The 27,491-nt window shown below is 42.7% G+C and overlaps 1 protein-coding gene across 1 annotated transcript in view; it reads right to left on the bottom strand.

The window, feature by feature from the left end:
- Positions 1-246: 246 nt before the first annotated feature.
- The window catches only part of DDB2 (damage specific DNA binding protein 2), a 29,096-nt gene continuing 1,851 nt past the window's right edge, over positions 247-27,491 (bottom strand). The window contains exons 2-12 of the mRNA XM_033928135.1: positions 21,229-21,314; positions 19,395-19,557; positions 17,718-17,848; positions 16,505-16,696; positions 13,601-13,746; positions 10,760-10,859; positions 9,856-10,033; positions 9,291-9,436; positions 7,421-7,585; positions 5,660-5,705; positions 247-3,401 (exon numbers count right to left, since the gene is read on the bottom strand). Coding sequence (XP_033784026.1) covers positions 3,358-3,401; positions 5,660-5,705; positions 7,421-7,585; positions 9,291-9,436; positions 9,856-10,033; positions 10,760-10,859; positions 13,601-13,746; positions 16,505-16,696; positions 17,718-17,848; positions 19,395-19,548 — 1,302 coding nt within the window. The 5' untranslated portion in view covers positions 19,549-19,557; positions 21,229-21,314 and the 3' untranslated portion in view covers positions 247-3,357. The remainder of the gene's footprint in view (positions 3,402-5,659; positions 5,706-7,420; positions 7,586-9,290; positions 9,437-9,855; positions 10,034-10,759; positions 10,860-13,600; positions 13,747-16,504; positions 16,697-17,717; positions 17,849-19,394; positions 19,558-21,228; positions 21,315-27,491) is intronic.

Below are 27,491 nucleotides of genomic sequence, written 5' to 3'. Positions count from 1 at the left end.
AATGTAAGCCAGGAAATGTTTATCACAGATGAAATAAAGAGAAATTTATTTTATCTATTCCATGTGTGTATGGGTTGTCATTTCCTTGGTACTCATATCATACCTTTGCACAGGTACTAATGCACTAACACTGCTGTACTCTCTTAAAATTTGCTGATTTTCTGAACAAAAATGCTAACGCACCTTCGTAAAAGGAGCCCTAAATTTCTGTGCAGGACATTGATGGATGAAGAGACTTTAGAAAGCTTGACTTTAAATCTTTTTTTTTTTATTGAAAATTGGTAACACAAAAATTGAACAATCTACAAAACCAATGCTTGTCAATAATATCAAGAAAATATAGTTCTCATTAAACTTTTTTTTTTTTTTTAGGTATTCTCTCTCTCATTCCCAATACCAAACATATACAAGATTAAAACAAGAGAGTGTGCAGGTGGCCTTGGTTTTTACAGACTCCTGCATTCTTAACAAAGAACCCAACTACCCTTCCACAATCCAAGATTACATATGTGGATGATCTTTGATTTAGGGCCCCTGGAGCTTTGCAAAATGGGGCCTTTACTATCAACCTTTTGGGGGAAAGATTTCAAATATAAGATTCATAAACAATACAAAATTGTCTTCCATTTTGCTGTTAGATATGATTCTCTAGCCTCCAGCCACCCTGAAAGCTTTAAAACATTTGGCAGATTAAGGACTGGTTATAATTATATTATTTCTGACATAAAGTTGGAGTAGGCACCGTCTCATTCAAAAATGGAGGCCAGAGACTAGATGGAAGGATTAGGTTCTTATCTTGATAATCCTCTTTCCTGTAGAACAGTATACATTTCCTTATGGATGGGCTGTGTAACCCAACTCACAAGTTGGATTGTAGAAGGCATCAATTATTTTTCTCAGCTCCGCCTCCATGTCTCCCTGGGAAGTGCCCTCTCTCTCCAGTCCATACCAAAGCAAGCGATAACCTATAAAAGAGGAAATGATAACAAGGAGTTTGGGGGACTCTCTGATAAGGTGGAAACAACTCACCACCTACCTGTGTGCAACTAGCACTAACACTTGTATAACTCTGTGAAAGCAGCCTGCAACGAACAATGGAACTGTAACCCATTGCCTTACGATAATTTTCTTTTCTATTTTGGCTACCACGAGCCAAGCCACTGGAAATTCAACACAGGATATATCCATCTCTGACAGGGCAGAATTGTATGCTGTTCTCCATGAAAGAAGATTATCAAGGTAAGAACCTACTCCTTCCTTCCTGTGCAAACAGCATACGATTCCTTATGGATTGACGTACCAGAGCAGCCTGTTCTCCAGCACCTGACTGCAGAGGCAAGCACCGCTCCCAGGGAACCTATTCCCGAGTTCCAAGTGTTGGAGCAGGCCGGCTAGGCAGACCCCAATGTCTGACCCATATGCAAGGTAGAGGCCTCTTAGTTCAGGGAAACTTCAAAGGTCGAATTAATAACAAGAACAACAAGAGCAGAAGACATCGTCTCAACTTGACTGAAGAGGGCACTGCCCAGGGAGACAAGGAGGCGGAGCTCAGAAAAGTGACTGATGCCTTCTACAATTCAACTCGTGAGCTGGGGTACACAACCCATTCGTAAGGAACTGTATGCGTGTGACATCTGACAATTTATCAGAAACAATATCTGTATTAATTGCAGTTGTAGGAACTAGGTTTTAGCACAGAGAGACTAAAACTGCCACTTATGTTTTCTGCCTGGACATAGACTCCTTCAGTGCTGTACATTCCTTAAGGGCAAACTCATGTGGCTGATGGCAGCCACTATAATGACTTTCTCTTCCTTCCCTATGGACAAAGCCAATGTACCAGTTTTAGAGTGGACAGAATACCTTAGCTGTGAGTTTGTTTTAAATGTGGCGAGTGCTATAACAAAGAAAAAGGGAAGGGCACAAGAAATATTTGAGCATTAATTTTATATATATATATATATATATATATATATATTACTTTTTATGGCAATAATTAGCTCTGTTTCTCTACTACTCAAAGGGAATCTGTTAGCAGGATAGATGGGTTGACTCAAATGGTAATTCTAGTTGCTAATTCTCTACCTAGAAGTGCTATGGCTTGCAGCCTGACGGAGAGAAGGTCAGGCATTGTATGCCACCAGCCGGAGAGGGGAAAGGTGACTGGGTAACTGATTCCAAAGGACGTGGGAAAGTGTAAGTCTGCTATTACTGGTCAAGAACAGATAAAGGCTTTTGCTGTATTCTGGAAATTTGTCTACTCATCCTTGACTGTTCTATCCTTGCCTCTAGTAGCTGTGTGGGACTGGTTTTTGTTTCCGCATCACAAAGCTGGTTTTTGAATTTTGATTATTGTAAGTAATAAGCAACAGGTCTTTTAGCCAATGTATCAGTGAACATATTCTAGAAAGACAGTATTTACGAGTGGCTGTAGCAGAAAGCAAGAGGCCGATACAAAAACTGCTAACAGATGAATCACAGACCAAACATAGAACCATCTGTTTGACTAGAAATGCAAAATGAACTAAGGAATTAGCATGCATTTTTTTGTTTCTGAAACCATAATGGAAGAAGAATTTATCTTCGGTAAGTTTTTTGTTTTTTTTAATGCTTGACATAAAGTAGAGTTCCTATAGAGCTGTTTTGGTACCAGCAGGTGACACTAAAATTTTATCAAACAAAAACTTTTCTGATTGATAAAAATCATTAATGAAAACCATACAATTCATTTAGACAGCCTATGTTTTAATCACCAATACATATTCCCACTGCCATATGAAGGCCATTAAAAATACCCGAGTATTTAAAATGCTTAGTTATAACAATGTATAAACTAGGGAAAGCATAAATACTGCTTTCAACTTAAAAAAAATATACCAAAAACTGTGCAAGATTACCCTGTCCACTCCTTTAGTCACTGTTAAAAAGCTGTGAAAACCACATAGTACCAGACCATTTTTGCTGTGTCTGCTAAAGGGAGAACTAAAAAGGCCAACATGGAACCTGATACCACATCCATTCCAAGACTACCAGGAGCAGAAAGCTGTAGGAAAAACATACTAAAATGCAGTTAAAAGTCTGAAATATCACTGAAGCAACACTTGCCCAAGAAGCCTGATCATTGAAGATGTCCTGATCAAGCTTGAGGCTACTTTCACTTCATTCGAGCTTTGGGTTATTTTATTGCTTACATCTTTCTCCTGTCCGGTCTAGTGACATTTCTGTCCTTTTCGGGCTAGGAAGCTTCCTTTTAAGTGTCTGCAGGCGAGGGTGGGCCCCTCTTTGCCCATGGCTGCCGGCAGCCACAGCTCTTCCTAGACCTTGCTCAGTCATGATCTTCACCAGCTTCTCCTGTTTTTAATTCCTTAGCTCTTTTCGGTTCCAGATCAGGATGTTATAACCTTAACAAAAAAAGCTTTGCAGTTATTTTAGCTTGCACCAGGTTCAGAGCTAGTTTGAAATCGGATGCCATACTGGAGGTTAGTGTCCACGAATAACATAGGTAACAATTTTACAGTGCATGATTAAGCAAAATTCTTTTAGTAGGCTCCCAATATGGTATAAGCTAGGTTGTCCAACCTCAGCCTTTGAAGGCCACATTCTAGTCAGATTTTCCACAACGAATATGCATGAAATTGATTTGCATGCAATAGAGAAAGTGCTTGCAAGCAGATCTCCTGCAATTCATTCTGGAAATCCTGAAAATCCCAACTGGGTTGCAGCCATCAAACACCAAGATTGGACATCCCCTGGTAAAAGCAGAAATAGATATATGGTAAGAAATTACAAAAATAAAGTGAAACACAGCTGTTCCCTCTGAATGCATTTAGTCCTGTTAAATTAAGGATGAAACTCAGTCGGGATGGTGCAGAACAATAGTGAAGGGGGGACGACTTCTTGAGAAAGCCTTCGGGCGAAACATGTCAGAGCTGACAGGTCCCGACTCCTTAAGAAGAGCTCATTTACTTCTCATGCAAAAACAATGCATGAAGTTAAGTACAAGTTTTTTCTTAAAAAAAAAACCAATTTGTAAGAAGTTATTTTATTGCACTTAAAACACACAATGCACAAATATGTTAAAAAAAAACCCAAGTTCGATGAGGATGAACTTGCCATTTGAGTGACTGAGCCTAGAATCAATGGGCTGGTGGTTGGCACATTCCCTCTAGGGATTCAAGACAAAGTTAGACAAATTCCTGCTGAACCAGAACATACTTAGGTAAGGCTAGTCTCAGTTAGGGCGCTGGTCTTTGCCATGTGAGCGGACTGCTGGGCATAATGGATCACTGGTCTGACCCAGCAGCGGTAATTCTTATGTTCTTATGTTTCAAAAATTGCTTGTATTGAATACTGTGAGAATAACTTAAATGCTGTTGATTTTGATATGGTCTTCATCACCGACAGCAATTAGGAATTAAGAGGCTGTATACTAGTCCCTATGCACCTGTGTGTTTTTACCAAGTAACCTCCCCAAAAGGTTCCTGACAAAGTTACATTTCTTCCAAAGATAGTGTAACTTCTACACAGCTGCAGCGGCGTCAAAGCCCATTTCAATTCCTATGTAACATAGTAGATGACTGCAGATAAAGACCCGAATGGTCCTCCAGTCTGCCCAACCTTGGCTATTTCTGGGCAAGAATCCAAAGCTCTACCCGGTTCTGTGCTTGGGTTCCAACTGCCAAAATCTCCGTTGAAACCTACTCCAGCCCATCTACACCCTCCCAGCCACTGAAGCCCTCCCCAGCCCATCCTCCCCCAAACGGCCTTATACAGACCCAGACCGTGCAAGTCTGCCCTGTACTAGCCTTAGTTCTATTTACTATTCTTTTCTGATTCTAGATCCGCTGTGTTCATCCCACACTTCTTTGAACTCCATCACCTCTCCGCCACCTCTCAACGTAAAATAGAATTCCTATGGACTTCAGCGCATTTATCGCAGCTTTGTAAAAGGAGCTTTAAGTGATTGTTCGAGTCTCATGAGATACACAAAAAGTGCTGCTCCCAGTGGCATAGCGAGGGTGGGAGGCGCTCCTGCCCTCTTCTCCGCACCCCCATCCGCTCCTGCCACGTGCGCACGCCCCTTCCCTTATACCTCTTTAATGTTCCTGGCGTGAGCAGCGTCCCCCAACCTTCTGCTTGTGCCAGCTCTTTCTCTGATATCTCTTTCTAGGCGCGGGTCCAGGAAGAGATGTCAGAGGAAGAGCAGATGCTGGAATCAACAGCAGGTTGGGGGTTGCTGCTCGTGACGGGAATGTTAAAGATGTATGGGAGGGAGGGAAGGAGCGGGGGAGGGGCGGAGAGGTGGGTGCAGGCACCCCCACTAAGATGCTCCCCCCCCCATTTTCTAACGCCTAATTTCCTCCTTAAATTAGCATTGTCTTTTATCGAGATATCTTGTACTTGTTTTATGCCAATTACTTTCTTCTGTGTTTTATCAACGTCCACAAATTCAAATCTTGTTTAAGGTCTTTAATTTCTTGGTTTTGTTCACTTAATTTCTTTTCAACATTTTTTATCTGTGGTGTTAAAAGAGTTCCCCAGTTTGATAACCAGCTCCCAAAGACTATCCATAGTCACTTCGGGAGGTTTTACCACTGAAAAAGCACTTTTAGTTTTATGAAACTTCTGCTTTATTCAAATATAGTATAAATATACTCACCCATCCCGGAGGCCAGTGTGTCCCCTATAGGGTTAAACCGATTCAGCTGTAACGGGCACAAAAAGATTTAAAAAGACAGACATGAATAGATGCAAAGTGTTTATGTAATCCCTTAATGGCAGCCAATAAAGACCATGTGACCTAGCCATATCCTCTACTATCCCTGCCTTGCCCCAGAGATCCCATTCTTTACCGAGTTCAGATACAGTCTTGGTCTCCAGTGGGAGGCTGTTCCACACATTCACTACCCTTTTAAAACTAACGTTAGTGGTATCGCTGTTCCAATTTCTGTAAATATTCTGATTTGGGGAAAAGGGTATGGGACTTGTGTACTGCTTTTTTTTTGGTTACACATTCAAAGTGGTTTACATATATACCGGTACTTATTTTGTACCCGGGGCAATGGAGGCCACTCCTCACCTCCAAATGTGTCTATGACCACAGCCAAAGCTTATTAACGGACCAAATCCCTAACGCTCCCCTCTTCCGCCGTAACGCTACCCCCTCTCCTCCTTAGAAAACTGATGAAACCCCTCCTTTGCAACAGACCTATCCCTTAGCCCCCCCTTCCCCCATCTAAACCCTCCTCTCCCCTCTCCCCCCCTTACTTTCCCACCCCCCCTCCAAGTTGCCCCCCCCCTGTTTCCATCTAATATGCTCTTATCTAATTTCCTCTCTTAAACTCTATTGTATCCTACTGCAGCACTCTGTATGTATCCCGTATTGTATCCTACTGCAGCACACTGTATGTATCCCGTATTTAGCCCTTCCCCCTCCTAAATCGTTTATGTAAACGAGTTCGTCCCCACGATTGCCTTGTTATGTTCTTCTTTTTTCGAATCGCACTGTATGTAATTCATCTACCTGTTGTGAACCGCCTTGAACTCCCTGGGTATGGCGGTATACAAAATAAAATATTATTATTATTATTATTATTATTATTCTCCTCAAAAGATTAATAATTTTATGCTATAGCCTTCAGACTTTTCACTTTTTGCTTCTTCAAATTTATTCTGCATTTTTTCAGTAGCTGCACAGAGCAAGAGAGGAAATCAGCGTTTAATGCTTCTCTTCCTAGAAAATAAAGTACTCTAGGTTTTGTTGTCCACCTGAATGTATAGATCAGAAATGGGCAACTCTGGTCCTCAAGAGCCGGAATCCAGTCGGGTTTTCAGGATTTCCCCAATGAATATGCATTGAAAGTAGTGCATGCAAATAGATCTCATGCATATTCATTGGGGAAATCCTGAAAACCCAACTGGATTCTGGCCCTCGAGGACCAGAGTTGCCCATGTCTGAGCTATATTGTGAGCCTTCGGGAGAGATCAGGTCGTTTTTCTCAAGTACCTAATTTCATTTTAGTTTGATACTTTCTAAACCGCTTAGGTCAGTAAAATGCAGGAGCGGTAGATCAAATCTTAAATAAACATAGTACTAATCATTCCTATAGTGCTACCAGACGCTTACAGCGCTGTACATTAAGCACATAAGAGACGGTTCCTGCTCAAAGGAGATTACAAATCTAATTATGACAGATAAACAAGGACAAAAGCTGGTCTTATTTCCCAACTATTGGGTCATTCAGAATCTAATCTGATAAATGAGGACACCATAAAACAAATGGGTTATGGAATAGGCTGCGACAAAGTTTGAAGAATGCTTTAGCCTCAATCTACTGAATCAGATCTTGAAAGGACATACAGGAGGTACCAAGTGTACATAAACCTTTTCCGGGAAAACAAACAAACAAAACTTTCCTACCGAGATGATACCCTTGGCATTGCTGTCATGTAGCTGGCACACCATCACGCCAGTGTTCCCGTCAAACACATCGACAGTGCGCAGTTCACTGGCACTATAGCCTGGAAAGTGGGGATCTGGGTACCGGCCTGCCACAACTAGATCAAAGCGAGGGTGCCACGTTGCCTGACAACAAAATAAGAATGAGGTGAGCATGGTAAAAGCTAGTTCAATTTAGACCAGAGATGAACAGGAATGAGAGCAGAAATAGCCCTTTCAGATCCCATTCACATAAATCACCACCATTGTGTGTGCTCAAAGTCTCAATACAGTCACGTACATCGGTGTCCCACCAGAACTAAAACTTTCCAAAGTAAGGTTGTGAATAGCTCTGTTTTTCTGTACCTACTTCTTATATGGACTTTGGGGGGGCGTGCTAAGCGCCTTATCGCATGAAACTACAAATGCACATAGTAACTGCTAAAGACACCCATAGGAATATAATGGGCATCTTTAGTGGTTACTGTGCGCAACTGTGGTTTTGCGCAATAAGGCACGTAGCACCCTTTGATTAATCTCCCCCTTAATGTCTTCTTTTTTTTTTTTTAAGGAGAGAACCAGGGACACCAGAACTAAATATCCAATTGGCAATCCTACCTCATTATGGGCTCCTTTTACGAAGGTGGGCTAGCGTTTTTAGCGTGCGCTAGCCGAAAAAGTACCACCTGCTCGAGCAGGCGGTAGCGGCTAGCGTGCGTGCTCTTCCGCGCGATAAGGCCCTAACACGCCTTTGTAAAAGGATCCCTATATGCATACAGAAAGCTCCACTTCCCAATCTGATAGTACACAAAGTTTCAAACAAAAGGAAATCCCCCCCCCCCCAAAAACAAACCACAGAACATATTTGATTTAGAACAAAGGCCCACAAAATAATAGATACCATGTGATATACCAGTATGTAGGTATTTTGGAGTAACTGAGATTTTTTTATTTTTTACACACTATGGCAGGGTTTCTCAACTCGGTCTTGCCAGTCAGGATTTCAGGACATCCACAATGAATATGCATAAACTTGATTTGCATACACTGCCTCCATTTTGTGCAAATATCGTTCATGCATATTCATTGCGGATATCCTGAAAACCTGACTGGCAAGGGGGTACTCCAAGGCTGAGTTGAGAAACACTCCCCCCTTCCCCCAAATCCCTCAAGACAGCCCTACTAAAGCCACAGTGCTTCAACAAAGCAACCCAACTAGTACACACAGAAGCAGCTTATATCACAATATCATCCTCCTCATGGAATTTTTTAGCTTTGGTTTTCTTAGCAAATCATAATTACAGTCAGTACAGTATATTCAGGAATAGATTAACTTGTCCTGAAAATATGGAACTGTCAGTTTTAATAACCATCCCTTAGTAACCCGTAACTACGACCTATCACACATACACACACACATTGTATGACGCATTGTAAAGCCGGCACCACTCAGCCAGGCACCCCGATCCTACTGAAGAGCCAAAGGCTCAACAGAGGAGACTAAATGATCACGAATCCACCAGGCACCGTCAGAATCCAGGAGCTAGTGAGATAGCTCCACCCCTGCTGGGAGATAGAGCAAAACTGATTCAACAGGAGGAACACCAGGCTATAAGGCCAACTGTAAATCAGTTCTCTATCTCCACCTGCTGGTCGATGTGAGCTATATCCCCACTTGTCTCTGGATTCATCTGCTGCTTTGCTAAGGAATCCAAAATATTTTCCTGCTGGGACACCAGCAATGCAAGCTTCCTTTCTATATTGTTGGGAGGGATAAGAAAATAGCACAGGGCACTTCTAAAGAACCCCCCGAGGCTGCCCCTGCTTGTACAAGTACTCACTATTCCCTCACCTTGACTGGTGTAAGGTGTTGGAATTGTCGATGTGGATGTGGAATCACATGCTGAGGTTTTGACCAATCAGAGGAGGAGTAGATTCTGATTTCACTGTGCTGGTCTGTGGTTAGCAGCTTAGCACCATCCAGGGGACTAAAGTATGCTGAAAAATAGTACATTTATTTAAAATAGTAAACAAAAAGATGGGGGGAAGAGAAGAAATTAGAGAATGACACGGGGACAAATGTTCCCCATCCCTGCAGAATCTCTCTATCCCCGTCAGCTCTGTCCCTGCCCATTTTCCTGCAAGCTGTCCTCATCTGCACAAGCTTCGAACCCTTTAAAATCATAAGTGTTTGAGGCTTGTGCAATTAAGACGGAGCTTGCAGGAATGGGACAGGGGATGAGACGGCGATATTGAGATCCTGCGGGGATGGGGGACAAACTTGTCCCCATTCTCTATGACAGAGGAGTGAGAAAATGCCTGCTGCCCCCCCAGACATGCCCCACCAGAGAGAACGCCTACAAAACTATGTGTTCTCTCCAACCCTGTAACAGAGAATCTCCCTCCTCTCTCCTCACCTGCATTGACTCCCTTTTCGTGGGGAAGTGTGTGGAGGAAACTTGATTTATCTTTAATGTTCCTTAGGTCCCACAGTTTGACAGTGTGGTCTACAGAAGCAGTAGCGAGCAACCAATCACAGTGACTATTAAATTCCACATGTGTCACTTTCTTCTTGTGCAACTTCAGGTTCCAAATCTGCAAACGTCAGTAACAGAGCTCCCTGATTACTACTTAAAGCTCCAAAAGATCCCTCCTTGCACCCTAAAGTCAATGTATGTGAGCATGGGGGAATTCCTCACTAATTTTATTTGTTATGTCGCTTTGAGCCAGCAGGTTAAGTTGAAACAAAAACTTACCAGCCAGATCTCAGCTCCTTCCTCCCTCTCTAACCCAATTAGGGTCCCAATAGGCTAGCGTGGCCTTTGTTCAGAGCTCCTAGCTGTTTGTAAGAAGAGGCTCCGTCGGACTCCTGAGCAGTATCTGAGGAGACTTCTTTGTCATATGTATTTGCTAGGATTCACAATGCTCTGTCTGGAGCTTAAACTCTATGGCTCTTTTCCAATAGAAAGGATTTAAAGATAACGAAAAGGCAAATAAAGATACTGGAGAGGACATAAGAATAGCCATATTGGGTCAGACCAGTGGTCTTTCTAGCCCTCTATCCTATTTCCACAGTGGCCAAACCCAAATAATAGCAACATTCCAAGCTACCAATCCCAGGACAAGCAGTGGCTTCCCCTGTGTCCATCTCAAAAGCAGACTGTGGACTCCCCCTCCCAGGAACTCATCCAAATCTTTTTAAAAACCAACTACATTAACCGCTCTTACCACATACTCTGGCAACGTGTTCCGAAGCAGGAAAAGGAGAAAAGATGAGGAAAAGCCAATGAAGTATCACAGTCATTGAGCTGGCGTACAAACCTCTTTGCCCTCCGTACTGAGCAGCACCACATTGCCCACGTTGTCTCCTGTCACCACAGTACGCTTAGCTCCAGACACATCGACACTGCAATACCAAAAACTGAAAGGAAAATAGATTAGAAATCTAAATCCAGACACCCGAGCTCTTGGCTCAGGCTGCAATAGTCAAAGCATCATGTACTGGGGATAGAGACTAAGAGCTAGATTCACTAAGCCCACCGATCATGTGTCGACCCAATTTTCCTCTGACCCGATTCACTAACCTCTTTGTCGATCATCCTCCGATCTGATCCGCGCATGCAAATGAGGAGGAACGGTATGCAAAGTAGGAAGGACGCGATTCGCAAAACAATTTCAGGGACACCGACTGGGCTGGCTGATCCAAAAACAACTGAGGACCAGTTGCTTGTGCAAAAACCCTGCTCTCTGCCCCGACTCCGTGGTTTTAACCTGCGGTGCATCCCCGCTTTCAACCCGCTTGGTTAAAACTAAGGGCTCGCAAAAGTTTCCAGCTCTGTATTTAAAAAAAAAAAAGAAATAAAGTTTCCAGCTCTTCCTTTGCAGTGAGCATGTGCAGACCATCTACAGGCAAAGAAGATGGTCTGTGCATGTATCAGGATCACTCTCCAGTGATCCTTGCGGTCGGTGGGGGGGGAGCGTGCCTCCAATCGCCCCTATTTACATGAGGATGCGCTGAGAATTCATCGGCCTGCCACAGACATGTTCGGGCAGATTAGTGACTCTAGCTCTATATCAGGGAGATGGTACATTTATATCAGGAGAGAGAGGGAGGATTCTTGGAGCCAATTGGGCATTCTGCCTGGGGGAGGAGAAACAACACACACACACACACAAATAGTGTATGGGGGCCCCAATGTATCAGAAGATTCATGAGATACATGGGGGGAGGGGTCACATCCTAGTATGTGACTTTATTTATTTGCTTCTTAGCCCGTCCTCTCAACAACGCACGGAAGTTTACAAAATAACATACATCATCTAGTCACAGACAAGAGATCAACAAATCTCATATACTGCAACATCCTCTACCTCCCCTGCCCTGCAACAATGATTAAACAATTACAAACAATTCAAAATACAGCTCTGAGGCTCGTCTACTCATTGAAGAAACACGACCACATTACAGAGGCATATCTCAACTCACACTGGCTCCCAATCCAGGAAAGAATACTATTTAAATTCTACCGTATACTATTTAAAACTATAAACGGAGACAGCCCAACCTACCTGAACAACCGCCTCATCCAAACTACCTCAACCAGACATAGAAAAACACCCCCCCCCATCAAAGAAATTAAACGGAAAAAAAACTATACGATAGCCTCCTAGCCACTCAAGCAGCAAAACTAGATAACCAGATCTCCAATCTGATAACAACCCCAGACTACAAGATGTTCAGAAAGGAAATAAAAACTTTAAAAAAAAAAAAAATTCTTTATTCATTTTATCTCTTACATCAAGTGTATAAAAAGTTGACATATAGAATTGTATACATCACTTGAATGTCTTATTTTAACATTAATACATATGATTTAATCCCTTCCCTCCCACCCCTCCCACACTATATACAATCAAATATATCATATAAGTATTCTTATCTAATGAATTAAATATTTAATCGAATTCAGAAACACCCCCCCCATCCTTCATTTGCACTTGTACTTATATTGGAAAAATGGTATGCATTCATTCATTGCAATACTTTCTCAATGGCCCCCAGATCTCTTTAAATTTATTATAATTTCCTCTTTGTATCGCAATTGTTCTTTTCATTTTATAAATGTGACGCAACGAGTTCCACCAAAAACAGTAATTGATTATGGAACAAGAGAAGACAGAAAATAGTTGCATATCAGGCTGTGTCCTCTTCCTCCTCCTCCTCCTATGCCATCCTGAACCTTTTTTATTTGAGCTGCATGGGTCTCCATACAGCCACGTAGTTCAAATAAGCAGGCCTAGGAGGGCAGAGGAGGATACAGCCAGATGTGTAGCTCTTTGTCATCTCTTCTTGCTGAATGATTGTGGGGGGAGGCACAAACGGTATGCTATATAGGCAGAGGACCCCTGAGCAAGTAGGGAATAGGGTCTGCCATTAAGGGGGCTCTGTACTGTAGAGAGGTGTCCTACATCAAGCAGCAGATTATGTGCTGTGGACAGAGGGAGGGGGGAGAGCATGCTGGGGGTATATGCTTGAAGAGAAAGAATGTACAGGGCTGGGGGAAGAAAGTAGAGGGAGGGAAAGAAGGCTAGGAGGGCAAAGTAAAGACGGGGGTCAAATCTGCCAAGGGAGGGGAAGAGGTTCAAGATAAATTTGCAGCAAGACCGAGGAGAGTGGAATATTACAGTGTGATCTGATGGGAGGGGTCAGGCCTTATAATGGGGGGATTCCCCATAAGGTTTAATAAAATGACATTTTGTTGCTCATAATTCCCCCAGGAGTAATGATGGAAACAAGGTCCTTCAAGACCATATCCTTTCCTCACGTTCATAAACACACAGGGTGGTGATGCAAGTTCAGACCCTTATACCATCTGCATCTCTCATGTACAGAGCTTAGACTCCTATACTTACCAACATAAATATGCAGTACAGGGGCTTGGAAGCTCAGACCTCTCACCTGTCTCTCCCATACAAGGTAGAAGCTCAGAGTTACTACACTTATCTCTCACACCCAAACTGACCCACTACACTTCCCTGTGCTAAAGCAAGGAGGACTCAGAAAGATGATGAGGGAGAGCTCTTTGCACACTTCCTATGTACCCTCATCTTTCTTCACACCTACACCCACACATGGTGAAAGAAGAGAAAAAATGCTCTTACTCCCAGTTGTCTGTGCTGGTAAACACACATATGTTGTTCCCTGTAAAATCCTGCAGAGTGGTGGTGCCTCTCACAGATGACGTATACAGCTGGTTGGTATTAAAAGGGTTGAACTTCATGCCTGTGATGGATCCTCCAGCTCCCATCTGCAATAAAGGGGAAGGGATGAATTACAACCACCAAAAATCATGAAGAGCCTGAGACACTTATGGACCAAGGAAATAAAAGAGCATCACTACAACAACAAACTGTGCTCATGAAGAAACGGGGGTGCAAACATCTAAAAGCACAGGTGTCCAGTTACTCCTCTCTTCCTTGTTCTGGCAATTCTACTGGTAAGCATACAGCCCTCTAGTTGGAAAATTTTTTCTTGATTTTGTGACTATAGAAATTGCTTTTCCCTATGTTGTGGTTCTCAAACCCGTCCTGGAGGACCCCCAGACTGTTGGGTTTTGAGGATATCCCTAGTGAAAATGCACGAGACAGATTTGCTTATAATTGAAGTGACATGTATGCAAATCTGTCTCATGCATATTCACTAAGGATATCCTCAAAACCCAACAGGCTGGGGGTCCCCCAGGACAGGCTCGAGAATCACTGCCCTATGTTATACCTATAAGACAAATTTTCTATAAACAAAGCCCATCGTTTTTTCATAAGGAAGCCAGTGATTTATTTCAGAGAACTAGGCCCTGAAACTCTTTCGGTACAAAAGCCAAAGGCATTACAGGAGAAAGAGAATTGGAAGCAATTTATAGCACTAAAACACCACTTACACAACCAAAGATGAAAAAACATTTGCACATCCATTTATGTTTCTGATCCTCAGCTGGTGCTAGTGGACAGTGTGAAAAGGTGTCCGAGCACTGGCCTTGAGAGGGAGCAGGGCGGGAACTGTACAGAATGCTGGAGGAGAGAATCTATGGAATGGAAAGAACCCTGGAAGTGGAAAAATTCACATTTCCTGTCTGCCAATATGGGATGTGTACCAAGCTATCCCTGGTGGCAAGATATTCAGTATATAGCACTATTCCTGTGCCCGGGTGTGGTTCTGAGCATCGACCCATCATAGGCAGAGCAAGGGATAAAAGCAGTTAACGTAACTAGGTTTCAAAAAGCTTTGGACAAATTCTTGGAGAAAAAGCCCATATTAAGGGGAAAACCATTGCTTATCCCTTGGGGTCAGAAGCATGGAATCTTTTCACTTTTTATTAACTTGAAAAATTTGTTACTACTGTAGTAATAATAATCATCGTGTTTGTTAAGGGGGAGAAGGAGATATTTGGATTGCTGCTTTTTGATATCTGTTGATCTCAACTCCGTGTATTTGTTTTATTTCTTGAATCTTCCCACCTTTTGGGATTCTCCCAGGTACTTGTGACCTGGCCACTGCTAAAACAGGATACTGGGCTAGATGGATCCTTGGTCGGACCCAGTAGGGCAACTTCTAGGCTCTTATTTTATAGACCTCTATCCTGCCTCCTCTGTCATCTTTTCAAAACTGAAGAACAATAAACTATTTAGCCTTTCTTTTCTAAGGAAGCCACTTTTGTTGCCCTTCTTTGAACCTTTAATTGCTCCGTTATATCCTTTTTAAGATAAGGCGACCAGAATTGCACACAATACTTAAGTTATGGACTATGCTGAACAGCAGTGGTACAGTTGCATTAGAATTCCAAGAAAACTAGGAGATGGGTAAACCAAAACCTTCAATATAAAAAGCCTAAAATTTAAGATCTTGTCAAAAGCAAAGCTGAAGACTACAAGACCTTAGAAGGCATACCTGTAGAGCAGGGGTCTCAAAGTCCCTCCTTGAGGGCCGCAATCCAGTCGGGTTTTCAGGATTTCCCCAATGAATATGCATTGAAAGCAGTGCATGCACATAGATCTCATGCATATTCATTGGGGAAATCCTGAAAACCCGACTGGATTGCAGCCCTCAAGGAGGGACTTTGAGATCCCTGCTGTAGAGGTAATAGACTACTAGAAAAAAATGCATTTTGGGCATGCTGGGAAGGAAACTGAGGATTCCTTTTACTAAGCTGCGATAGGGGTTTTAGCACACGCTTGGCGCGTGCTAAATTTCCGTGCATGCCAGATGCTAACGCCAGCATTGAGCTGGCATTAGTTCTAGCCGCATAGTGCATGTTTAGCATGTGTTAAAAACGCTATCGTAGCTTAGTAAAAGGAGCCCTGAGTGGTGGTAAAAAAGGTGAAAAGTCAGGTAAAAGATGCGGGGAAGGGGTGGGCCAGGCTGGACTAGACTGCATGCAAGCGAACTGAACACAGTTGGGCCTTTCAGCTCGTATCTGCTATTATTCACTACATAATCTGCACTTCTAGTGGGAGACTCTGTTTTGTCAGATAGCAAAACACAGTAGATGTTGTAGAGAATGACACGGTGACAAAATTCATCACCGTTCCCGTCCCCGCGGATAACCGCGGGAAACCATCTTCATGTCATTCTTTAAGGAGAGAGGGAAGAATCAGAGTATGAATGCCCACAACCACTGACCCTCAAGCATTGCTTTGAAAAATGCTGATGTAGAAGGACTGAGGTTGAGTAGCAACATTCCAGAGCTGAGATTGTGATGTCATAAATGCCTCATTCCACCAGTGCCTAAGAGCCAACCTCATCAGTGATGTCACAATGGCTTCATTATCCTAAACTTGGCTCACATAAGAATCAGTATGAATGGGCCCAGCCACTGACCCGCAAGCTTTGCTTTGAAGAATGAAGAAGGTCTGAGGTTGAAATAGACACTAGAAAATGACATGGGATTATTTCCCGCGGTTATCTGCGGGGATGGGAACGGTGATGAATTTTGTCACCGTGTCTATCTCTAGTTGTATCTTTAAGTATGTCTAGGGCTGTGGCTGAAGAAAGAGAACTCTACAACATACCCCTGGAATGAAACAGGTCTTGTTGAGCACTTCATAATTCCAAAGGATGATGTCGCCGCCTTTGGATCCCACCGCCACTGTGTTTGGCTGGGTAGGATGCCATTCCAGACATGTAACCCTCCTATCGAACGGCTTAGCGAATCGGGAGAGTCCATACGAGGTGAGGGATCGGACAAAGGGTTGCTGGAGACACTGTGGGTGAGTACATAGGAGATATCACTCTCTGCTCTGAGTTGCAAACCAGAGCAGAATCAAGAAAACAAAACGCGTGCAACTACTGTCCCCCCAGGAACAGCAAGGTCGCTAGCTAGGTCCATTTATTAAGAAGCTGAATGGGAGAAAATACGGCTAAAACAGTTAGCTGCTTACGCCACCTGAGCTCAGTGGTATCGGGACTCCTTCTCTTTGTACTAAGCATCAGAATCCATCTCCCTCATGCTGTTTCTCTTGAGAATAAATGTTTCTATCCTGTCAGTTAATAGAGTTCTTTTGTTTTATGCCTGTATACCACTATCATCTACACATTCTGTAATGGCAGTATATCAAAAATTGAAATAAACTTTCCCCATTTAGTATGTATATGGTGGGAGGGTGGGTGGGTGGGTTTTATGAAAATGTGAGGGGTAATTACAAAAATATTTGGAAAGGGAGGGATGGGAGGTAATTTATAGTATAAGATGACTGTAAAGTTTCAAGTGAAGAATGTATAGTATGACTTGATTTATTGTACACTTGTTTGCATAATGTAAAAATGAATAAAGATATATTTAAAAAAAAAAAAAATTGTAATAAACTTTAAAACTCTCTCTTAATATTCCCAATGAGAAAAACACATGGACCCTCTCTCTACTCTCCTTGGGTAAAAAGCATTGCTACCCTAGCACTTTTCCCCTTAAGCGAGAAGCACAAGGGCCTCTCCTAGTCAAAGGCACTAGAGCCCTCTTTTTCCTTTTGTCTGACTTAGTAATGGTGGTAGTAGGTCTTTCCTGTCCAATAAATGGGAGTTCTTTTCTTTTTTTTTCTCCAATATCTTTATTAACAATTGCAAAGGAACAAACATCCACAGGCTAGACAGCCAGAACAAAGCTATCAACAACAGGTGGTGACAACTCTTTTCTTTTAAATTTTGATGTACATTTTATTGTAAACCGCCCCGATCCAAGAAGGCTGGGTGGTATATCAAAACGTAAGCAGAGATAATAGATGCTGTCACCTGTCTGAGCTTGGAATGGATGATCCCACCCAGCATGTTCCGATAGATGTAATGTACAAGGCTGCATTGCCTCTCTGCTGGCTGGAACATCGTGCCCATATTCTTCACCAAGAAGCTAAATGTATTGTGATCTGACGCAGAGAAAAAACACAATGAAAAGTACAACAGCCCACTCGAGTCAAGGGCAAAATATAAATGTGGCCAAAAGCTATCAATTTTTGAAAAGGGACTACTGCTATTTGGAAGTCTGTTATCTCAGAGCTGGCCAACAGTACGACCTCATGCTAGGGTGGACTAGGTATCCAACTATGAAAGCAAGCTTCAGGGAGCGAGGAAAAGCAGCGTACTTTAGGCACGAGTGGTAGAGCAGTACTTTCAGCACTGGAAGAAGCAGAAACTGGAAGGCCACGAGTGTGCACAGTGCTCAAACGCCCGCTATCATAGAAATATAGAAATAGACAGCAGATAAGGGCCACGGCCCATCCAGTCTGCCCACCCCAATGACCCTCCCCTACCTTTCTCTGTGAATAGATCCCACGTGTCTGTCCCATTTGGCCTTAAAAACAGGCACGCTGCTGGCCTCAATCACCTGAAGTGGAAGACTATTCCAGCGATCAACCACCCTTTCAGTGAAAAAGAATTTCCCGGTGTCCCCGTGCAGTTTCCCGCCCCTGATTTTCCACAGATGCCCCCTTGTTGCGGCAACAAGGGGGCATCCGTACTTTTAATTTTGGTGCTGCAAATTCAGCTGAGCCAGCTCCAACAGGAGATAGAAGTAGGGCAGCAGAGATGCTGAACATGTGAGGAGAAGGTGCAGTAAAAAAGGACAAAGATGCTATAAAAGGGGAGAGGGGGAAGAGAGAGAAAAGGGGAGACGCTGGACATAGTTGTGGTAGGGAAAGATAGATGCTAGAGACCTAAGGGCAGGGGTGTCAAAGTCCCTCCTCGAGGGCCACAATCCAGTCAGGTTTTCAGGATTTCCCCAATGAATATGCATGAGATCCATTAGCATACAATGAAAGCAGTGCATGCAAATAGATCTCATGCATATTCATTGGGGAAATCCTGAAAACCCGACTGGATTGCGGAACTCAAGGAGGGACTTCGACAACCCTGCCTAAGGGTAAGGAAAGAGATGCTGGACTGGGGGAGTAGAGCCTACTTGATCTGGGGAGGAGGGTGAAGAGTAAGGCTCTGAGCCACCCCTTGGGAAGGGGTGTGAGAGTAGGGCTTTGAGCTATGCCTTGGGCTGGGGGAGGGAAGCCAGGTTCATACAGCTGATGGTTTACTTAGAGCAGGGGTAGACAATTCCAGTTCTCAAGAGCCACAGGAAGGTCAGGTTTTCAGGATATCCACAATAAATATATATGAGATGGATTTGCATGCACTGCCTCCTTAAGATGCATATTTATTGTGGATATCCTGAAAACCTGACCTGCCTTTGGCTCTCGAGGAAGAAAAGATGCTCCTTAACAATACAGCTGCGACACATTGACTCAAAAACAAAGAAAGACAATTTAACCCAACACCTGAAACCCTTAAATATTGACATTTCTCTAAAAGCAGCTCATGATTTATTAAATCAGAAGATAAAATCAAATCAGGTAAAAAAAAAAAAATATGGGAATGGCATTTTGTCAAGACAGAAGAATACATCCCTAAGAATTTTACCCCTACCTCCAAGAGTCCAGGCTGGTTTCCTTATGCAGAGTTTTTCGGTTCCAGGCTCATAGATAATCGCTCTACGGCTTTGTTTCCTCTTTCTGATCATTTTCTTCCCTATCTCAGGCTTTAGTAGCATCTTCTCTTTCACTGTTTTCTTTGGGGTCATTGTGATCAACTTAAGTGAAAACAAAAAAAAAAGCAAGCCTTTTTTTTAATCTAAATTTTTATTAGTAACCTTCTTGGTCAATATATAAAATTGTGTGAATAAGTAACAATATTTATTATATTTCACATTATATAGGAGCACAGCTCTCTCTCTCTTTACAATAAAATAAACTTGTAACATGAAATGATCATTAATGTTAGGTGTAGAGAACATTCCTCTCACTATGGGTTTCCAGTATCTCAAAAAACTGCGTTAATAAACAACGGTCTGCTAACGCAGCCATTTTGATCATGAATTGAAAAAAGCGAGACATTTTCAGTAAAATAACATGCAGATGAGGTTGGCGGACTGCAGAGAAGATTTGCTAAATTTGTATGTACCCATCGCTGGTGATAGCGATGGGCATAAGCGCAAAAAAAAAAAGCGTTAAAAACCCCAAAACAACAGCGGGAGAGATGCCCACTCTCCCCGCTGCCAAGACACGCCTGCCATTGCTCAGCTGCACATAACCCCCGCAGCAGGAGAGATGCCCATTCTCCCTGCTGCAAAGTGCCCTCCCTGCCATAGAACACCTCTCCCTGTCTCCAACGCCCCTTCCCCTTACCTCAACTTAGATGCATGGAGGGCGGACTCTCTCCTCCCAGCTGGCCTGCCTGCGCCATCTAAAATGGGCCTTCTCCTCCCTGGTGCATCTTGGGATGCACCAGGGAGGGGCCTGAGGCTCTGATTGGCCCAGGCTGTATAAGGCCAAGATGTACCGGGGAGGGGAAGGCCTATTTTAGACAACGCAGGCAGGCCAGCTGGGAGGAAGGAGTCTGTCTTCCATGCATCTTTGTGGAGGGAAGGGGAGAGGCGTCGGAGGCGGGGGGAGGTGTTCTATGGCGGGGGGCGCTTGGCAGCGGGGAGTGGCATCTCTCCTGCTGCAGGGGGTGCATGCAGCTGAGCGGCGGCAGGCATTTCTTGGCAGTGGGGAGAATGGGAATCTCTCCGCTGTGGGGCATGCACACGGCTGAGTAGTGGCAAGCATTTCTTGGCAGCGGGGAGAGTGGGCATCTCTCTTGCTGCGGGGGGGGGGGGGAAATCGCTGCTGTTTCAAGGGGAGGGGGGTGTTTGCTGCCGCTGCAAGGGGTGTAGTGATGCAGCGGAAGAATGGGCATCTCTAACTCTGCATCACCACACCGGCTTTCTAGCAGTCTCTGACACTGACCGGCATCCCTGGACCAGTCGCTTATTTTTGTCGCCAAAAGCCAATGTCGCTTTTAGAAAATGGCTAAGGGTTCATTTCAATGCTGAAGAGCCCATTGGCATGTCATTGTCGGAGACTGCTAGAAAGCTCGCTATTGACAGAGATAATCTGTTTTGATAATCCGCCACTAAAATGCGTACAGGCTAAACCATCGGTAAGCAGTTTAGCTACGGTATTAAAGTTTTGAGAATCTGGGCCTAAGTATGTTAAGTTTTTCCTTCCCACTCCAGCATATAATTAACACCCATCTCCTCCAAATAGCATCCTTCTGGTCCTATGGTCCATGGTTTTCATAACATCTCTCATTCATGCCTTAGCAGGAAACATCCTCTTACTCTATTGAAGGTTCTGATGTCCCACTTTTGGCCCTAATATTTATTGACCATGCTGGATTACTGAACTCTGTCTCAGAAGGGCCATATCAAAGAACCTACTGCATTTCTCCTGCTTGGGCAGCTCCAGCACCATGTCTGCTTCCCTGCTTCTTTAGCTGTCTAGGCACCAAGAAAGTTTAACGCATCTAAGCAAAAGACAAAAGAATCAACTACTGAAGTCATTAACGTCACCCAAATGCTCACAACAGAAACTCACAGTATCCTTTTTTTGTTGGGGGGAGGCATGCTCAAGGCCCGGCACAGGAAGCAGATTTTCAGGCACCGGCACCAACGCACAGGACATGCTGGTGTCGGTGCCGATGCGGAGGCTACACTGGAAGTAAGAAGAGGGTTCGGGTGGGTTGGGGGATCTCAGGTCACGGCGGGGGGGTGCACGATGGCGGCAGGGGGGGTGCACGATGGCGGCGGGGGGTGCCGGTTCGCGGGGGGGGGGGCCTTCGGGGGGAGCAATGCCAGTTCTCGTGGGGGGGGGAGTAGCGCTGCTGGCCTCGGGGGGGGGAGGGTGGGGGGTGGGAACATATAAAATCAAGTTTCCCTTACTTCCTATGAGGAAACTTGCTTTGATATACGAGCATTTTGGATTACGAGCATGCTCCTGGAACGGATTATGCTCGTAATCCAAGGTACCACTGTAATAGAAAAAGAGGTTTAATAATGCATTACTCAAGGAAACCACATGAAAATCTATATATATTGCATACTATACCTCATTTCCAAAAGGTTAAGAAATGAAAAAGAGATACGCTACTCACAATGGCTGTGCTTCAGAGCAAATGATGTGTCTGATCTTGCACCTAATCTAATCTTCATTTTATATATCGAATCTACTCCCTAAGGAGCTCGACTCGGTTACAGTTTGTTAAAAAATGAAACATAACAAGTAAAAACTGTGGGATAAAAACAGAAATTGGTTAGATTAGATGGATGGAAAAAGTTAGAAAAAAAGTATGTTGAATTGCTTAAAATTACTTTACGACAGCTAAAATCAAATTAACTATTGTGAAAACAACCAGGTTTTTAAACTTTTTCAAAATTGATATAATTGATCTACCAGTCTTAGAGAATCTAGAATTCTCACCAATTTAAAAATAAAAGAAGCTCCTGTGGCTCAGTGGTTAAAGACACTTCTTCCATCTTCCAAAGGTCATGGGTTCAAATCCCAAGTATGGTCAGATATCCCAGCACATATTCCTATTTTTTAGTGGCAGTCTGCCATCTAGGTGCATACTGATGATGTCACAATGATGTCAAGATTGTGCATCAGACATGTCTACTTGCTCTGAAGCACAGCCATTGTGAGTAGGGTTTCTCTTTTCTTAACCTTTTGAAAATGAGATTTTGTATGCAGTATATATTTTTTTCCATGTGCTTTGCTGGAGTAATTACATTACATTAGGGATTTCTATTCCGCCATTACCTTGCAGTTCAAGGCGGATTACAAAAGAATTATCCAAGATGTATTACAACAAGAATAAGTAATAAGTAATACATTCTTAAACATATTTGACCCCTCTTTAGCCCCCCAAAATAGAAGATATATATATATATTAGTATTTAAGCCCATTACATTAACCCCGACAGGGCCTTCCCTCTACCGCATCCGAAGCTCCACTAAGTCTTATATGTGATGAATAAGGATTACAGAGGATGCATAAATGATAAAGCAGTGTTCATCAGATGTACCGCCTCCTAAAGCAGCCATTGTTTTGCAGAAACTCTGCTCTGTGTCGAGTCCATTTTATTCCACACCAGCCTCTCTGGCCCGGATTCTATAAATGACGCCGCTGTTTGCAGCCACCTTAATCATGCGATGGCGCCATTTATAGAATCGCACCTTCGGGAAAGGTAGGCACCAGAAATGTGAGCCAGGGTTTTCAAGTCCTACATTTCAAGCGCCTTTTAAATGAATCACGCCTAAGGAGGCACTTTATGATGCCGAACACCTCTTTTGGCGTTAGCCACGCCTACAGTAGCATTAGGCATCAAAGCACCTCCGAAGGCGCAATTCCAAAGCCATTTTTTTAGGCGCTGGTAGATGCTTTGAAATTTGCTTTAAGAATGCTTTTAAATGGCATTTTGCGATTAACTTAGGTGCCGGTAGAGTGCCTACCAGAACCTAAATTAAGGCACTATTTTATAGCAGTCTCAAACTTTTTTAGCTCTGGCACACTAAGGGCTCCTTTTACGAAGGCATGTTAGCGGTTTAACATGCGTAATAGTGCGCGCTAAACCAACGGATGCGCTAGCCGCTACCGCCTCCTCTCGAGCAGGTAGTGCGCGTGTTAAAGTCACGCGCGTTAAAGCCGCTACTGCGGCTTTGTAAAAGCAACCCTAAATGGAGCAAATGTTTTTTTGTGGCACATTATAATTGCAAAACCAACAAAAAAATAAAAATTTGAGAGTTATTTAAAGATTTTTAAGCTTATGTATGAGTAATTGTAACAACAGTGAAACTAAAGTTGATAGACTTGCTAATCAATGCATGGATGTGCTTGTTTTTGAGTGCAAATTAACTCAAAATGCTGCTCGACTGTCAACAAAAATATGCATTTCATCATTCGCCATTTGCAGTCGTTCTTTTTTTTTTTTTTTTTCATTTAATTTCTGTCAGAGCTGAAAATCCAAGTTCAAAGATAAAAAGATCCAAATGGTAACAGAGCCTTGATTGCTTTGTTGCTCAAGTTAGGATAAGTGCTGCATAAAAAAAATGAAAATAAAACCACAATTACTTGCAGTTAGTTTTCAAGGACCAATCATGTCAAAGAATGATGCTTGTTTAGGCAGTTGTATCCTTACGCACACAGACATTCATAATATTGACAGACTTATGTACGCAATGTACATGTCATCTATTCTAGTGCATACTTATGAAGGGAATTTTTTAAAAATAAAGTAAAATTCTGGAATCTCTTCGGGGCAGACAGTTTGAGAGACACCGGTTTATAGATTATATGAGCCTTTGTGTATATCTGACTGTTTCCTTTTTTCACCTCAAAAGCTGCCATCTCCTTCCCATACCCGAATTAGCCATTTCAACCTTCCCTCTCTATCAGGGCACAAGGAAGTCACTTTTTCGTCCCCACTAAATCACAGTCACTGCCTTTGTTGTCCTTCCTGCCTTACTGCAACACTTATTCCCTCATCTGGATCCAGAAGCCTGCTCAAATTTCCGGGACTTAAAAGAAACCACTAAATTGTGTTTCCCTGTCAAAAGTTAAAAGGCTTCTTCCACTTTTACCCTTCTACCTCTGAACACTCTGATCCTATCATTCATATCCAGAAATCCAGCTCCAACATTCACAGATCCATGAACGTTTCTCATGTGAATTGGCTGTTAAGGGGTAGAATGGTATGTAAGGTAAAAAAAGAAAACACCATAAATTCTGTTGGAAAGCATTCCCGAAGCTGTACAAATCTAAATCAATAAAATACAACACACAGTAGTTGGCAACAGAAAAAAACCCCCATCATATTCTGCACAGCATGAGGGGGTGCTGAAAAGTTCTTAGCCCAACCAAGAACGGAATGACGTGCAGCCATGAAACTTACACATTATTCCACATATTCACTCCTAGTTTTTGTAAATCTTCCCCCAAAAAGTACTCTGATGACTAGTCACTGAAATACTGCTCCACTGCTGCAATGTCCTTTCAAACACTTTTTAAGGTTTGGAAACAGAAAATAGTCAGATGGAGCAAGGTTTAGTGAGTAGGGTGGATGGTCTATGCACTGAAATCCCAACTGTGTCAAAACATCCATTGTTTTGCCAGCCTTGTGAACAGGTGCATTGTCTTGCAAAAAAATGAACTCCTTTCCAGTTTCCCTTTCCTGTTTTCTTTAAATGCTTGCTTTAATTGGCACAGCAAGTTACAGTAGTATTCTGCATTAAATGTTTGGCACCTTGGAAGAGTCAGTCATTACAACACCTTCCTGATCCCAAAACACTGTGGCCATGAACGTTCCTATGACTTTTGGGTCTTGAATTTCTTTGGCCTTGGAGAAACTGAATGCCTTCATTGCATGAACTGTTGTTTTGTCTCAGGACCATAGTGGTGTAACCAGGTATTCATTTGATCACTGACTTTTTGGCCTTTCAAAAAAGTTTGAAAGCCCACTTTTTTTGACTGGCATTTTCAGATTCGGGTATTTTTTAGTTTTGCTATTATTTAGTTTGTTTATTTGCAGATTTTTTTGAATTGTATATTGTATGGTGATGTTTTATTTTCATCTAAGTCTTGTCTAGTTTTATTATGCATGTAATGGTGTTTGATATGCGGCTTACAAATGTTTTAAATAAATAAATAAAATCAACAGTAAGTAGTTATTCCAGAAAGCTGGCAAAATCAACTCGATGATGTTTCTTGTCAGCATTCAAACATTTGAGCACCCACTTGACTGACAGCTTCTGCATACCCAGCTGCTTGTGGATTATACACCCAACTTATCTGTAACATCTCAGCAATTGATTTAGCCAATATTCGCTGATCTGCCAAAATCAGATCATGGGCATGGTCAACAATGTCATGAGTTTACACTATCTGAGGACTCCCAGACCTTGCTGCTCAAAATATCCTGCTGAAAGTTTGCACATCACTTCTTCACTGTGAAGTATGATGGGCATTTGTCACTCAATGCTTGCATCATACATTCATGGATTTCCTTTGGAGTTTTCTTATGCAGGAATAGGAACTTCATGACAGCTCTCGAGTTCCAGACTTGAAAATTCCACACTCTTCGTTGATATGGTTCAATCAATGATCTGAAACAATGTCAAAATATAGCATTACGATTCTGTAAATTGTCACTTTGCAAAATAAAATAACACTCTTTTCAGCTACAGTGGCAAAATAACACTTAGAATTTAGAAAGTTGGTTGGACTGAGAACTTTTCAGCACCTCCTCATATTTATGATCCCTTGCTGAACCGTGTTTTGGGGGGGTAGAACAAATGAATGCTTGTGTGAAACAAAGGACTTTTACAGATCTTGCGAGTTGGATTGACTACCCGAGTGTTCAGGAATAGAGTGGGGTTGTACAAGAAATCATACTTACTATCTCTGCAAGAGCCACACCATGTTATCTATAGTGTCAGATACTGCATGGCATTGCATTATATATGTGCCAAATAGCCTGCATTATGGTTCTGCCCTATATGGCCTCCTTAAAGAGCCTGCTTAAAGAGCCTATACATTTTGGCTTAAGGATTGCTTTGTTTTCTGGAGAAAACTTAGATTCCCCCCTTTAACCCTAACCTTGATGCAGCCTATTGAAGTAAAATGTGGCCATGTCAGGTGGCTGATTGGATAAAATGTGTATTGCTATTATCTATTGGTCTGCTTCATCTTGTCTTCTGCCCTATGTGGTACATGAAAGACAGATTCTGGATCGCTTGTTTACTCCTTCCAAAAATACTAGGACCAGGGGACATGCAATGAAGCTACTAAGTAGTAGATTTAAACAAACCAGGAAAAAAAAATCTTCACTCAATGAATCTCTGGAATTCGTTGCCAGAGAATGTGGTGAAAGCAGTTAGTTTAACAGGGTTTAAAAAAAAAGGCTTGGATCATTTTCTAACAGTCCATAAGCCAGTATTAAGATGGATTTGGGGAAATCCACTACTTATTCCTAGGATCAGCAGCATAAAATCTGTTTTGCTCCTTGGGATCTCGACAGGTACTTGCAATCTGGGTTAGCCACCGCTGAAAACAGGATACTGGGCTTAATGGACCTTCGGTCTGTCCCAGTATGGCAATTCTTATGGCAACACCCTCTGTATCTGGTACACAGCTGTGCACTTACCATGTGTTCAGTTTTGCACAGAACCCACAGTAAGTACAAAAATTACACTTTTTTGTAAACATGCTCCAATTAGTACTTCATCATTTAACTAAAGATATCATTACTAACAATAAATGAAAGGATGCCTTTTCTCATAATTTGAGGTCTAAATAAAAACCTCTGTTCCTTGGTGTAGGGAAGCTAGCATTTGAAACTTGCTAGGCTGAACTGAATCTCAAATGTAGCTGAACTGGTCATACAAGGGAGTAAAAACACACAGGAAACTGTGCACCATGGCACCTGGATTCAACAACTGAAAACAGAGTGAGCTTTCAGACAGGATATTCTGTCCCTTCACAATACATTACATGATGTAAATGCTACTCTAGTTCTGTTCCAGAAACAGAATAATCTGGTTCATCAGGATATGGATGCTTCCATCACTAGTCTAAGTCAGAGAATCTCCTGATTAGAAAATATTGTGAGCAGGTATAAACCAGAAAGAGGAGAAAAACTTACCAATG

Source organism: Geotrypetes seraphini, chromosome 19 (genome assembly GCF_902459505.1).
Source record: "Geotrypetes seraphini chromosome 19, aGeoSer1.1, whole genome shotgun sequence".
Classification (NCBI taxonomy): Eukaryota; Metazoa; Chordata; class Amphibia; order Gymnophiona; family Dermophiidae; genus Geotrypetes; species Geotrypetes seraphini.
The sequence above is the reverse complement of the archived record's forward strand: the minus strand, read 5'-3'. Positions and strand labels throughout refer to the sequence as shown.